Source organism: Dermacentor andersoni, chromosome 10 (genome assembly GCF_023375885.2).
Source record: "Dermacentor andersoni chromosome 10, qqDerAnde1_hic_scaffold, whole genome shotgun sequence".
NCBI lineage: Eukaryota > Metazoa > Arthropoda > Arachnida > Ixodida > Ixodidae > Dermacentor > Dermacentor andersoni.
In genome coordinates this window covers 102,650,093-102,662,592 of record NC_092823.1, presented here as the reverse complement: position 1 = coordinate 102,662,592, position 12,500 = coordinate 102,650,093, and the positions used below count along the sequence as shown (strand labels likewise).

Below are 12,500 nucleotides of genomic sequence, written 5' to 3'. Positions count from 1 at the left end.
TATATAGTTCTTTAATCGTGTCGCTGCGCCCCAACTTCTTGCCGCTGAGAAACGCGGGAAATAACGAAACTACGGGCGTGACAGTTTAGCTCGGTTTGCGCGTCTTGTGTGTATCCGTGTATATATATATATATATATATATATATATATATATATATATATATATATATATATATATATATGCCGACTTGCTGGTGAATCGCGCGGGATGGCGCGTCAGCGAGGTTATTTTGGGGAGCGTTCGCCTAAGTTCCGCCTGTGGGTATAGGCCGCCCTATACCACTCTCGCTATCTTCCTATTGCGTGCCAAGGAGTGATGGAACGTGAGAGTTGCCGCATCCCTTTCGTACAGAAACGCCCGCTGTAATGAAGAAATGCCAGGTCGAAAAAGAAAAAACCTGTAGCAAGCTCGACGCGTCTCGAAAGACGTCTCGCTGGGAGCCGACAGATAATGAAGCCAAGGAAAGTGCCGACAAAAAAACACCGCGCATTTTTTTTTAATAAGATGCAGGATTAATAAAGAAAAAGGGAAGTGTGAGCTTAAAGAAATTTCCCGCCGGCGGGAACCGATGCCACACCTTCCGCATTAACTGGATGCGATGCTATACTGGATGCGATGCTCAACTGGATGCGATGCTCTACGAGTTGGGTTGCAGCGGACCCTCTCTATCCACGTTCCTGGGTGTAGGATGTGCAGTTGGGCAACAGCTGGTATTGCGTTCTGGGAAGAACCTAGAGCGCGGTGCTAGGTTTTCTTTTTACCGTTGCCAAACTGTTTGTGGACGTGTGGTAGAGCTGGCAAAGCGGGAGTGTTAGCCAGCGCCACTTAAAGCCATAGCGGCGGGTGTGAATTCAACCACAGGTTGTCACCAGTTTTTCCGAAGTTACCTGCGTTCAGGACGCTTACTCTGCTGCCGGTTAGATTTCAAGACGTGCACAGCTCTGTTTTTATTTTTCTATTCTTCTGCCAACGCTCCTTCAGGGCACTTTCTTCTCCACGTCCCGTTCCCTGCGAAGTAGCCTGTAGACGAAAGAACACCGGCTAATTCAATAAAGAGCTTTCACTCCCTGTTGAGAAATAGGAGGGGTGGACTTCCCCTTCAATACAAAACAAGGAGGGCTCAGGGCTTATTCGACTTTTCTGTCCTTATTTGAGGAGGGAGGGAGGGAGGGGCGGTTATCAAACACCCAACTGCTTGCGAAACACATATCTCGACTGACTGGCGCTATGGGCTAAGTCAGGAAGCGGGACACCAAACCCTACGAAAGCGTCCTTCAACTGGCATGCCAAGTTTTGAACCACACTGCAAGACACTTTTCAATACGATCTGTTGTCCCATATTTGCGGCCCTGGTGAATGGCTTGCTGCTAGAAGCAATAATTTTAGTCTGAAGAAGGCAGAAAGATTGACTGAGAGGGATTCATATTTAAAAAAGGGAGGAACCACATGGCCTTCGTGGTGGAGTACACTTATGATAGATTTAAAATTTGACGTACTATATCTTGTCCTCTCTATGACTATCAGTCCCACTTTAAAGAATTTCTAAAGAATCTCTAAACAGGGGTTAACGCGAAGGGGTGGGGGAAGCCTTATGCTTTCTTACATTTCTTCTTCTTCTTCTTCTGCTTCCTTGCTACCTTCCTCCACCGTTCTACTTTTTTTCGAGAGCGACTCGAGCTTCGCAAGAATGTCGCCGTCCTTCCAAGCTTTTCTCTTCCCTTCATATTCCGCTTCATTTCTTCCTCACGTCGGTCTTTTCCTCCGCGTCCACCTTTTATTACGTTCCTCCCGCAGTGTCTCCTGTTCTGCGCGCCTCGACAAGTAAGGGCGCCTAGCTGACCTGGAAAGGCCAGGTACCACTCTACCTGCCTCCTCACTCTATAAAAGTTCACTCTCTCCGTATATATCCATCTCTCTCTCGCTGCTTTTCGTCCGGAATGTTGGCATCCAGCGAGCCTCCGAGATGAATCCTCCATTCTTACACCCTCGCCCTTTTGCCTTGCTCCCTCTCCTTTCTCTCCCGACACCTCTGACCCTGAAGGCGAGAGGCCACGTCGCGGCAAAAAAAAAAAAAGAAGAAAAAACCGAGCGCAAGCACTTTTGTCCTCAGCGCCAGACGTCGCTCTGTCGGAGAAAGGGCTGACCCGCAAATATTTGAGTCAACGCATTTTCGTTGTTGCTTTTCTGATTACTTCTTCCGTCTTTCTTTCATTCTTTCCTTCTTTCTTTCTTTACGCTCTTGTTCGCTCTCTGCATCTTGTAACCACCGGTGAATTGAAGTCGCGCGCGCACCATCTTTTCCCCGGTTGGTTCGTTCCTCCGGTTACCGCGCTGACTGACTCCCGGACGAACTCGTTTGCCTTGCGTAATGGCCCTGCCCTCGTGCGTGATCCAGCCTCGCGTATAGATTGACGAACGGGGCTGCTGGTATGTGTGCGAGTGTCGGGGGCACCTGGAAGGCAGTCGGAAAGACCTGGCGGGACAGCGGCTTACGAGTCTCCGGGGCGCGGGTCACCAGTGTCGGTCAGCAAAGTTCGCGTATTATGCGAGAGTATGTATTATGCGTGGGGTAGGTGCAGGCGCTGCGGACCCGTAGGCGATGGTTTGCCCAAAGCGATTGGAAGGTAATAGGAAATCAGATAAGGAAAAAGGGGGAAAGTGTAATCGCGCGCGTCTAGTGGTGTAGGCAATTCTCGCTGTTTTATCTTCCGCGTTGTGAATACTCAACGCTATCTCGTGGTTTCGCCTTCGACGAGACTGCGATTACGGTGAGACATTACGATGCTTTGTGATGCTAGCTGCCGAGCAGCTGTGGCGACCTACCTTCGGGTCAGTGAAAAGGACCCTTCAAGGTGCGGCCGTTGATGGTCGCTAGTTCTGAATTATTCGGAAGAGCTCTGGAATGCTTAGATAACCTGGGCTTGCCGAAATGACGCTAGCTTTCTTCTGGCTACTATGCGATTTGGATTCTCATCTTTTTCTTCAATATGCAATTGAATCGTTGAGTCACTTCCCCAAGTCTGTTGTTGCTTCAGATGATGTCTGCGCTTTTGAACATGCTCTGTATATGTATTAGCGTGAATGGTAATATGTGTATGTATTACCATGAATTTGATGCTGAATTTTTCTTATCCATTGACTGTTTTGTATAGGTAAGTGTTTCTTTAACTGTGCTTATCTTTATCTTTATTTTGCCCTCCCTGCGATAACCCGCAACCAGCGGTTGACAGTAGTCAATAAATAAATAAATAAAGATATAAATAAAGCCTCTATCACGTGTTTGCTTTTCCTTCTATTGAGGCACGGTTCTCAAAGTGTAGATAGATAGATAGATAGATAGATAGATAGATAGATAGATAGATAGATAGATAGATAGATAGATAGATAGATAGATAGATAGATAGATAGATAGATAGATAGATAGACAGACAGACAGACAGACAGACAGACAGACAGACAGACAGACAGACAGACAGACAGATAGATAGATAGATAGATAGATAGATAGATAGATAGATAGATAGATAGATAGATAGATAGATAGATAGATAGATAGATAGATAGATAGATAGATAGATAGATAGATAGATAGATAGATAGATAGATAGATAGATAGATAGATAGATAGATAGATAGATAGATCCAACTAAACCAGGAACGAAGCCACCTGAGGCTACATTTCCTGGACCTTGTCCACGTTCATAACGCTTCGCGTAATTCCCTCACAGGTGATCAGAGATGACGAGGCACCGGAACCAGGGAGCAACCGCGAAACATGTTTCCGCTTTCCGAAACAAACACAATCAGCATCTCGTTCGGAAAGTTTCGTTCCACTCGCCCAGCTATTCGTTACCGGCTCGCGTGCAGGCGCCTTTTTTTCTCTCGCAGATGAATCGCACCGGACGAAAGATTTAAATGTTCGAGCCAGCTGCCACCGCGAAGCGTGCTTTAGGTTAGCTTTTGCGAAACGAACGTGGCTGGCACGTTATTCGTCCGCGTTTCCTCGAAGTTTGCCCGCGTTTCCCCGAAAACAGGCGGTCGCGTCGCATACAGATACTCGGCAATTGCTATAGCCACGTGATGCTAACTCCCCCCCCCCCCACTTCCCTTCCCTCTCCGTTAACTGGAGCAACACAACGCGCGAGACACCTGACCGAAGGCGTGATACGCGAGAGCGAGCGTATAAAGGCGTCACACGATGCGGCGACCGCGTGCGATGTAGTCGTGACAGACACCTGAGCTGTGCTGCGAAGCGGACTTTGGCTTCTGTACTGAGACAGGTACATAAAAACTCTCGCCGAGTGTTGGAACCGGCGGTTCCTGGAACAAGCGTGAGAGACTGTGACGCATAGCATACGCGCTGTCAGCTGCGTGCTACCTGCTGCAGCTTATTGAATGATGGGGGCTGTCGAGAAAGCTCCGAACGCGCGCTCGTTTTGGTCTAGATTTGTTTGATTGTGCCTCAGGTCGACTGTTGTTTTTTGTTAAGTTTCGCAAGGTTTTTCGTGTTTTCGTAGCGATCAGTGTAATGTGAATATACCGGCTTGAAAGATGGACGCAAGCCATATACTGCAATTGTTGTGCGTGCGTTCCTTTCTGTCCCTTTGTTCTTGCCTTCTCGTCAGGCCTCTCCTACAGTTTAGCTTAGCTTAGTTGACCTTACTTTATTTAGTCACAGCGTTGTTCTTTCCCGAGGTCTCGCATTTACTCCTCTCAAACCGAATCATCATAATAGAATAGAATAATAAACCAGCCATATTATTATACTTTCCTACTTCCCGCTCTTTCCGTCTTCATTTTGGTACATCTACTGAATGCAATTAAAACAGTGCCATATTTTCGACGTTCTTTAAGCTCTACCATAGATGCCTCGGACGAAAAGGAATAGCACTTAACAAGTGCTAACAAGTGCTACCATTTGAAAGCGTTTATAAGATGTTTTAATTTGATGCTAAAGCTGATCAGGAAATGCCATACCTGGCGTCATCCGCAATAAAGTGTTAAATGGACGCCATGGCACAGAGCAATATTTGGTGACATCGCCCATCAATAATGCCATGTGTGATGGCCTTACTCATTAAGAAGATGAACAAGGGTCGGGTGGGCAATTCTCCTAGCTCTACTGACGTCGGGCAGCCGCAACAATTGCAGAAGCTGAAGCGACTAGGCGTACTATGACGTCACGAAGCGTCCGCCTTCTGGCCCTAGGTACCGCTATCGAACGCGGTTCGTAGACACAAGTACTCGTACATTAAATAGGGCACTGTGGCTTTTGTCAGTACATTTTCCCGGTCTCTAGAGGGTTTTGAGCATTATCTAATGCGAAAAAAGGACAAGTTGATAATAAAAGGTCAATACTCCTTTAAAAGGCCCTAAGCCTGATCTTACATTTACATTTCAAACAATTTTTTTAAAAGGACACGCACCGTATACAGAACACTGCGATGATCATATTTATCCGAGCGTGGCAGCCACGAATTAAAGAAAGATATCATGTGCTCCTCTTCGGCCTATTCCGGTCTCTCATTCCCATGTCATGACGCCAACAGGTTCCTGCACGTGACGTCATCAGGGTTAAAGCTGTCAATTGGTGCGTCGAGACACGACAGCCGGCTGTGCGTTCTCAGACAACTCGAAATGTGTGAATTTCATCTGACAGCTCGCAAACGTCACGTCAGTGCTCTACCTTCCGGGAGAGCTTAGCCCACTAGAGCTTATTTTAGCATGGCTCGCAGCGCATACATCACAGCTTCCGACATTCCGACAGTACGAAGTAGTGGGCAAACAAAGAAATGCTCGGCTAACGTGACTAAGAGCGGTGAAAGGTTCGTGACAAGGGCGCGCATACGTTGAAGCGAGAGCCGTGACGTTTACTCGCTGTCGCGGTGACGCTATAATACAGGACGGCTCACAGGGCACGAGCGCTGAATGAACGTGAACATGACGTCCTGATAGGTAATCTAATAAATAGCCCAATAGATCCAATCTACTGAATTCCGAAAACATGCGAAGGTGGAAGCTTGAACTGAGAAACCGTGGCACGACATGGAATGTAGCCAGAACCAACGTTTCGAGCCTTGTTTTACCACTGTTTGTCACTTCACAGTAACAGGTATCTTCTGGTCTCTAACAAACCATGCCGCAGACGACATTCTCGCTCAGAATTCTCCCAATAAATTAAATAGGTTAGCGCCCGATGCGCACTGGTCCCAACCTCTCCAGTTGGACGCCATCTAACCTAAAAACAGTCGAGTTTCGCTACAACGAACGCCTTATGCAAGCCAATGACTTGTATAACGAAGAACTAATTCTGTGCCGTTTCTATTGTGAGCAGCGCGGCGCGCAACCTTTACAACGAAGTTACCTATATAACGAATAATTTCGGATGCCCCTAGGCACTTCGTTATAAAAGGAGATTCTTAAAGAGGTGAAAGAGGGATCAAGTGCAACGCATTAACTGTCTCTCATTAGAGGACACTTAACGCGTTCGACTGCACGCCTACACCCCGAGAGAGGAAGCGTCGCAAGCGGGACTCCGAACCCACAACCTCCTCGAGTCGCATGTGCTGCGTTCACAGAAGAAGCTACGGCTGTATAACTGTGCATTGCGACAGACGTATACCCGTGTGTTAGCTGCGTAATATACCTCCGTCGCCTATCACCAGACCGCGCTGCAATCGTCTCCGTTTATATCTCGCACACGTACTCCGCAGTCGTTTGCCGGCATTCCGTCTCGCAGACCCCGAGTGCTGCTGGAACACGCTTCCTTGTTTGCGAAAGAAGCTTCAAATTAGTTTCTCGGGCTTCCTGTCTTCTTCTTCTCTGTTCTCTTTTTTTGAGTTGTTACATTTCTAATTTATCTTTCTCTCTTTGTACCTTGCCTCTACTTGCAACAAGTAGATGGCATTAAATTACCGCCTCGCAAGCATCGCAATCTCGGCACAAGAAAAGACGACTTCCTCTGCTACCCTACTAGCCCAAGGGCTCGAGGCCATCATCAAGGTAGAAAGGCCTAGGTCTCAAATCTGCTGTCCTAAAACAAAGTATATTCCTCCTCATCCTCTACTGGCGTCTAGAAAACGGGAGCTGGTGCTACGCGGTATAGTCGTACAAAAAAAATGTTTATCATGTGTTTAGCCAGCCCAGCCATGGTTGCTTAGCACTGCCAAGCACGAAGTCGCAGGATCAGTCCAATCCTGGCTATGGCGGCCGCATTTAGTGTAGGGCGTTGGGGTGGGGAGCGAAACGAAAGAGAAACGACCGTGTCGGCTGCACGTGAAAGAACCCCAGGCAGTCGAAATTAATCCAGAGTTTCCCACTACGGCGCGCCTCATAATCAGAACATGGTGTTCTGGCGCATAAAACCCTATAATTTAATTTTCATTGTGTTTAGTTAGTGTGCTGGTATTTATCTGTAATATATGTAGGGCATAGCTAGACGAATTATATAGGTATTCAGTGAGAATGAAGACAACGGTGAATAAGTGCAAAGCAATTAAATCACACGCACAGTGCACCTTGTGCACTTGCTCCTTGATTCAGGGCCGTCTGATCTGGTGTGAGGCGTCTGTCATGCGGTGAGACAACTCTTCGGTCAAGTTTCAGAATGTGAATCGATTGAAACGTTAAAGTAAAATGTAGTCAGTTTATCAAGCCTATACTGCAGAAAACAAAAGAATGAAACACTTGGAGGGCATTCAGAGGGCTACTATCTTCTTTTTTTGCCCCCTAAAATGCGACGTCTTTTCGAGAAATATCTGCGCACGTGATAACATCTGTTAATCATATACGCCCGCGCAAGCAAATAAATCACGTGATAGTGAAAGAAGATATTTCGGCCGGACGACTGGCGTTTAGTTACGCAAAACGTTTGGCGTTGTTTCTGGCGTCCGAGGCTTTGTCAAAGCCATCTGCGCGGACAATATGTCACCAGCCATAAGCGCGCACTTCCAGAGTTTATACACGTATATGTGTAATATGCAAATCGCATCAGCTAAGACGACGAAAGCTGCTTAGGACTCTGCAGCTGAGGGAAAACGTGTTTATTTCTTTTTTTCTGGCAGAGCGTCGTTACTGGATGCGGGAGAATGCGTGACCGATGCTAATTAACCAAATTAGATACGGTATCTAACAAGCATTTGCAAATGAGCCAGGTTCAATTTTAAAGTCGCACTCGCGTAAATAAAGCCCTACAGTTTTTAACGCACGCTCATCGCCCGCTTTAGCAGGCACCACGAATTTAGCAATCAAGCTGCGAAATGCATTTGCAAATCTGCCAAGTGTTATCTCAAAGTGCATCAGGAATGATTCCGAGAAAACAATGCATGCAGCGTCAATGTGGTTTATAGACAATGTACCTTCAAGGCCGAGTATCTAAAAGCTAGTTCTCTAAGCGGACCAGCATTAAGAATTGATTGGCTTTGATACCGCAGGTGAATCACGTGGCCTACTTATTGGCGACGTAGTAAGCGGTGAACGTTAGTTGAATAAAAATCTTGTGATTACGCACCTCACGGCTTCTTATGTGCACTACCGGGAGTAACACCCCGCCGGAAGAATCGATTCATTATCCCTCTGACGTGCCTCAGCTTCAACCTTCGCGCAAGCAAGCTGTGTTGCACAAACGATAGAACCACGTTCCGCTAAGAAAGGGCAGGGTTCATTTTTAAATCATTAACGCAGTGTTCAGAAAGGCATTTGTGGAGCAACACTCTGTGAGCAAGCAAATCTTATTTTTGCACTCATTGCTACTACACATGTTTACAGTAAGGACGCGGCCATGTGTATATATTATTAACGAGATTAATAAATAAATTGTTGTTCGAGCTCTGTACTCCGTAGAAATTACGCGCATACTTATTTTTACCCCCTATCAATTTTTACCAGATAAACAAGGCGATATTCGCGCAATGCACGCAAAATGTCTGGAATAGGTTATCGTTAATCTCACTAGCGCGGAAATATCTTATATCGAAAATTTATTTTGCCTATACCTTGTCTCATGAAGTAACATGACCTAAGCCACAGTGTCAAAATTTTATCACTGTCACTAATATTCCTAATAAAACATTATCAGCGTCGATAAAGCTTGGCCTTAACGAGTGAGTCACAGACAAAATTACAGCATCGGTGGTGCAGTACAGCATTCTGGTAAAAATGAGTCCCTTAATTTTCAGCATTTTTGAGAAATGTTATACAATCGATATTGGCTTTCGATGATGCGACAGCAAAGCCCGTTCAAGAACCTCGCTCGAATCTTTTATGTTAGCTTGGCAAAGAAAAAAAAAGACTAAAAACCAGTAAAACGTGATATTAAGGTTCCTTTCAGACATCTTTCCACAGCGATAAAAATGAAACACTATGCTTAGAAAATACTTCTAGAGCTTCAGCGTTTTTGTCTAATTTTCACAATACACTCATATTCATGGTTTATATAGCGTTATCACTCATGTCGTCTTCATCGAGTTGATTAAACCTGCAACATGGTTAAACAGTTGATCATAGAAGGACAAAAATTATAGCTCCATGCAATTTATATAGTTTAGTTCATTAACCTTATGTTATTGAAGAAACATCTACTGGAAGTCGATACAAACAGCGCTAGCGCGATCTGGAAGAACTTTCTTCGTTGACCTTTATCTTACAAAGGTACTGCATGTTTTAGATGCTCAAGATGAAAACGATAAATATGAAAATAAAGATTCTGGCTACAGCTGTGGCGAGCGCGTCACAGCGTCTTGCAGAAAAGAAGTTCACGACCGCTCCTTGTAGAGAGAATTTTTTTTCCTTGACAGTCTAGCATGATGAAATTCCCAATTGAAATGCACGGTTCAACCAACTCGAAGCGAAGCCGCATTGCTTTCAACTTCCGTATGGAAAGCATCGTTGTGATACGCTATTCAACAAGCTCAACGCAAAGCTGACATTCAGCGTCATTCCTGCGTTCAGAAAACGCGAAGCCATGTCGGCAATGGCGCACAGCTGACAATTGATCGGTATCAGTTCTCGCACTAATTCCAGTAGCGTAAGAATGAAACTAAATTTCACGTTAACGCAGTATCTGCATTTGAAGGTCTTTAATGTTGTTGTAGCGAATTTAAAAAATGAAAAAGAAAAAATATTGCGCAGCATTCCAGGAATTCCGGATGCTCTTTTCAATAGTGAGTGATCAGTTTTACTCGAAAGGCTCCGCAGTTTTTGTAAAAATCTAAATTATGGGTTTTTACGCGCCAAAACCACTTTCTGATTATGAGGCACGCCGTAGTGGAGGACTCCGGAAATTTTGACCACCTGGGATTCTTTAACGTGCACCTAAATCTAAGTACACAGGTGTTTTCGCATTTCGCCCCCATCGAAATGCGGCCGCCGTGGCCGGGATTCGATCCCGCGACCTCGTGCTCAGCAGCCTAACACCATAGCCACTGAGCAACCACGGCGGGTCGCAGTTTTTGAAAATAAGTTGAATACCAACAGCCTTTCCGTTTCATAAGTCTAATATTTACGGCTTGCTGCTATGACGTACGTAATAAGAATGTCTCTAATAGTTGTCGATGTCTCGTTTAGTGAGAATATCAACATCATTATACGACCAGGCAAAACGCAATCTATGATATTCTTCATACTTTCATAATCTTTTCTCTTGGACTATTTATTAAAAAATACGAGTAATAGAAGAAAAAAAAACGTCTTCTCATATGTCTGTGGTAGCTCTTTCGAACATTACTCACCTTCATCGTGGAGGTCTTTCCGTTAGATGATGCGTTATCCATAGCGGCTATTTTTTTCTCCGTTTCGCTCTTTAGAGATTCACCCCTCACTTCTTCGGGCCGAAGAGAACAAACAGCTCACACCAGAGTCACTCGGCGGCGAACACTCAACGACACCCCTGTTCCCATCCCATCGGCGCCCAACTAGAAGCCACACACACTCGGTTATCCAGCAAAGCAGATGGATGCGAACCACGTATAAACACAAGAAAGCGCGTCCCTCCAGACGTCGCTGGCCAAAAAGAAACACTCTGGCACACGATAGAGAGCAGACGACGCACGCGCTACGACGGTTTGGGAAAGCGTCGTCGCGTAGCAGACGGCACCCGGCACAGCTGCTGCACTCCGCTACCGCTGGAGTGCACGAGTCATCGCCGAGCACTGAAGCCGCGCGGGATTTCGTCGTCTGCTCCGAGCGTCGCCGCGCTTCGGCGGCGGTGGCGGCGCTGCTATCGCTCTGGCACGTAGCGTGACGTAGAAAGAAGGGGAGCACCGGGGGGAGTAAAAGCGGTGCGCGTGCGGACGCCGGAGGGAGAGCACCGCGTAGAGAAGGGTGTGTTTTGACGCTTTCAGCATGATCCTTTTTGGCGCGCTACTTTGGCTGGCGCGCAGGATAAAGAGACACGGGTACAGCGGCGGAGTTGGGAACGCGCGCGCGCGCGCGCGGCTGTGTGCGCGCTTGTGGGGGCGGGATGGTTGGACGAAGAAGGGGACTATGCGTGGCGCTTTACATTTCATTGATTTGTTTGACCCTGCTTTATCTCTTTTCTTTCTACTTCTCGTGTTTGCTTTGTAGAGATGAGGGAAGTGGCGCACATCTGTGGACGGTTCCGGGGGCTGAGGCCAATCTCCCCCCTCCTTGGAGAGGGAGATTAGTCGTCGGTTTTTCCGCGGGGAGGATGTAACCCTCAGTTTCCGGTATGCTATAGAGTGGCGCACGCCAGACACGTGGTTCTCTGGGTCTAGTACGATTTTGGACTCATCAGCGCTAAAGGAGCGGGGGCTGAAGAAGGGGGGGGGGGGGGGCAGGGGGGTTGCCCTAAGCTCGTTTTCTGTCCAGCTGTTTGGTCGCTCACGGCTACGCTTCAAAGGCGTCCACTGCTGCTCAGCTGAACAAAGCAGGCGCAGCTGTCCGAGTACGGGCAACTCAACACTTGTGGAAGTGCGTGTCGTTTTGTGCTTTTATTCAGCGCTGTGGGGAAGGCGAGAACAGCAGTTATCTCTCTGCCGACGTGGTTTCGGCCAACATCTTTTTGTGTTTTCTTTATTTAACGTTTCACGTGTGTGTCTGCCGGTAAAAAAAGAGGGGTAGGAGAGTGCGTGCTCGCGAACATGTTGATTTGCCTCTCAGAATTTCTTTTTATTCCCTCGCTAGAGCAAACTAAACCCCATGATCTTGAACTTGGAGATAAGTTGAGAAATTATTTTCGTGGTGACTCGCGACACAATCAAGAGGTCAAATAGCGGACAGCTTCAGCACTTCTTCCTGCAACGTAAAATTAGGCATATGCCAAGTAATTGAGCGGAAGTGCCATGGTATGGAAGATAAAAGTTATCAAACTGTCTGATATACCGCGAAATGTTTGAGATCTCCCTGGCAGCAACGCATCGCGTAACTACGAACAAAAGCTGCGGTGAAGCTTCTGCAGTTAGAAAAGTTCATGACGAGAGTGAGTTCCTTGCTAGACTGAAATTAAAGCAAGCAACACAAATGAGCCTTGGTGGTGCGATTG

At 46.6% G+C, this 12,500-nt stretch overlaps 1 protein-coding gene and 1 long non-coding RNA gene across 3 annotated transcripts in view; one reads left to right on the top strand and one right to left on the bottom strand.

Moving 5' to 3' along the window:
• DAAM (disheveled-associated activator of morphogenesis-like protein) overlaps positions 1-12,500 on the bottom strand; it is a 170,925-nt gene that overhangs the window by 124,117 nt on the left and 34,308 nt on the right. The window contains exon 1 of one of the 2 annotated variants that reach the window (XM_050191902.2): positions 10,729-11,151. The exons of the other annotated variant lie outside the window; for it this stretch is intronic. Within the exon in view, the coding sequence (XP_050047859.1) occupies positions 10,729-10,770 (42 nt within the window). The 5' untranslated portion in view covers positions 10,771-11,151. Of the gene's footprint in view, positions 1-10,728; positions 11,152-12,500 lie in introns of those variants that run through there. 2 annotated transcript variants of the gene reach the window in all.
• Positions 4,167-12,500, top strand: part of LOC129387926 (uncharacterized) — a 78,690-nt gene continuing 70,356 nt past the window's right edge. The window contains exon 1 of the long non-coding RNA XR_008615078.1: positions 4,167-4,281. This is a non-coding gene — a long non-coding RNA (uncharacterized lncRNA). The remainder of the gene's footprint in view (positions 4,282-12,500) is intronic.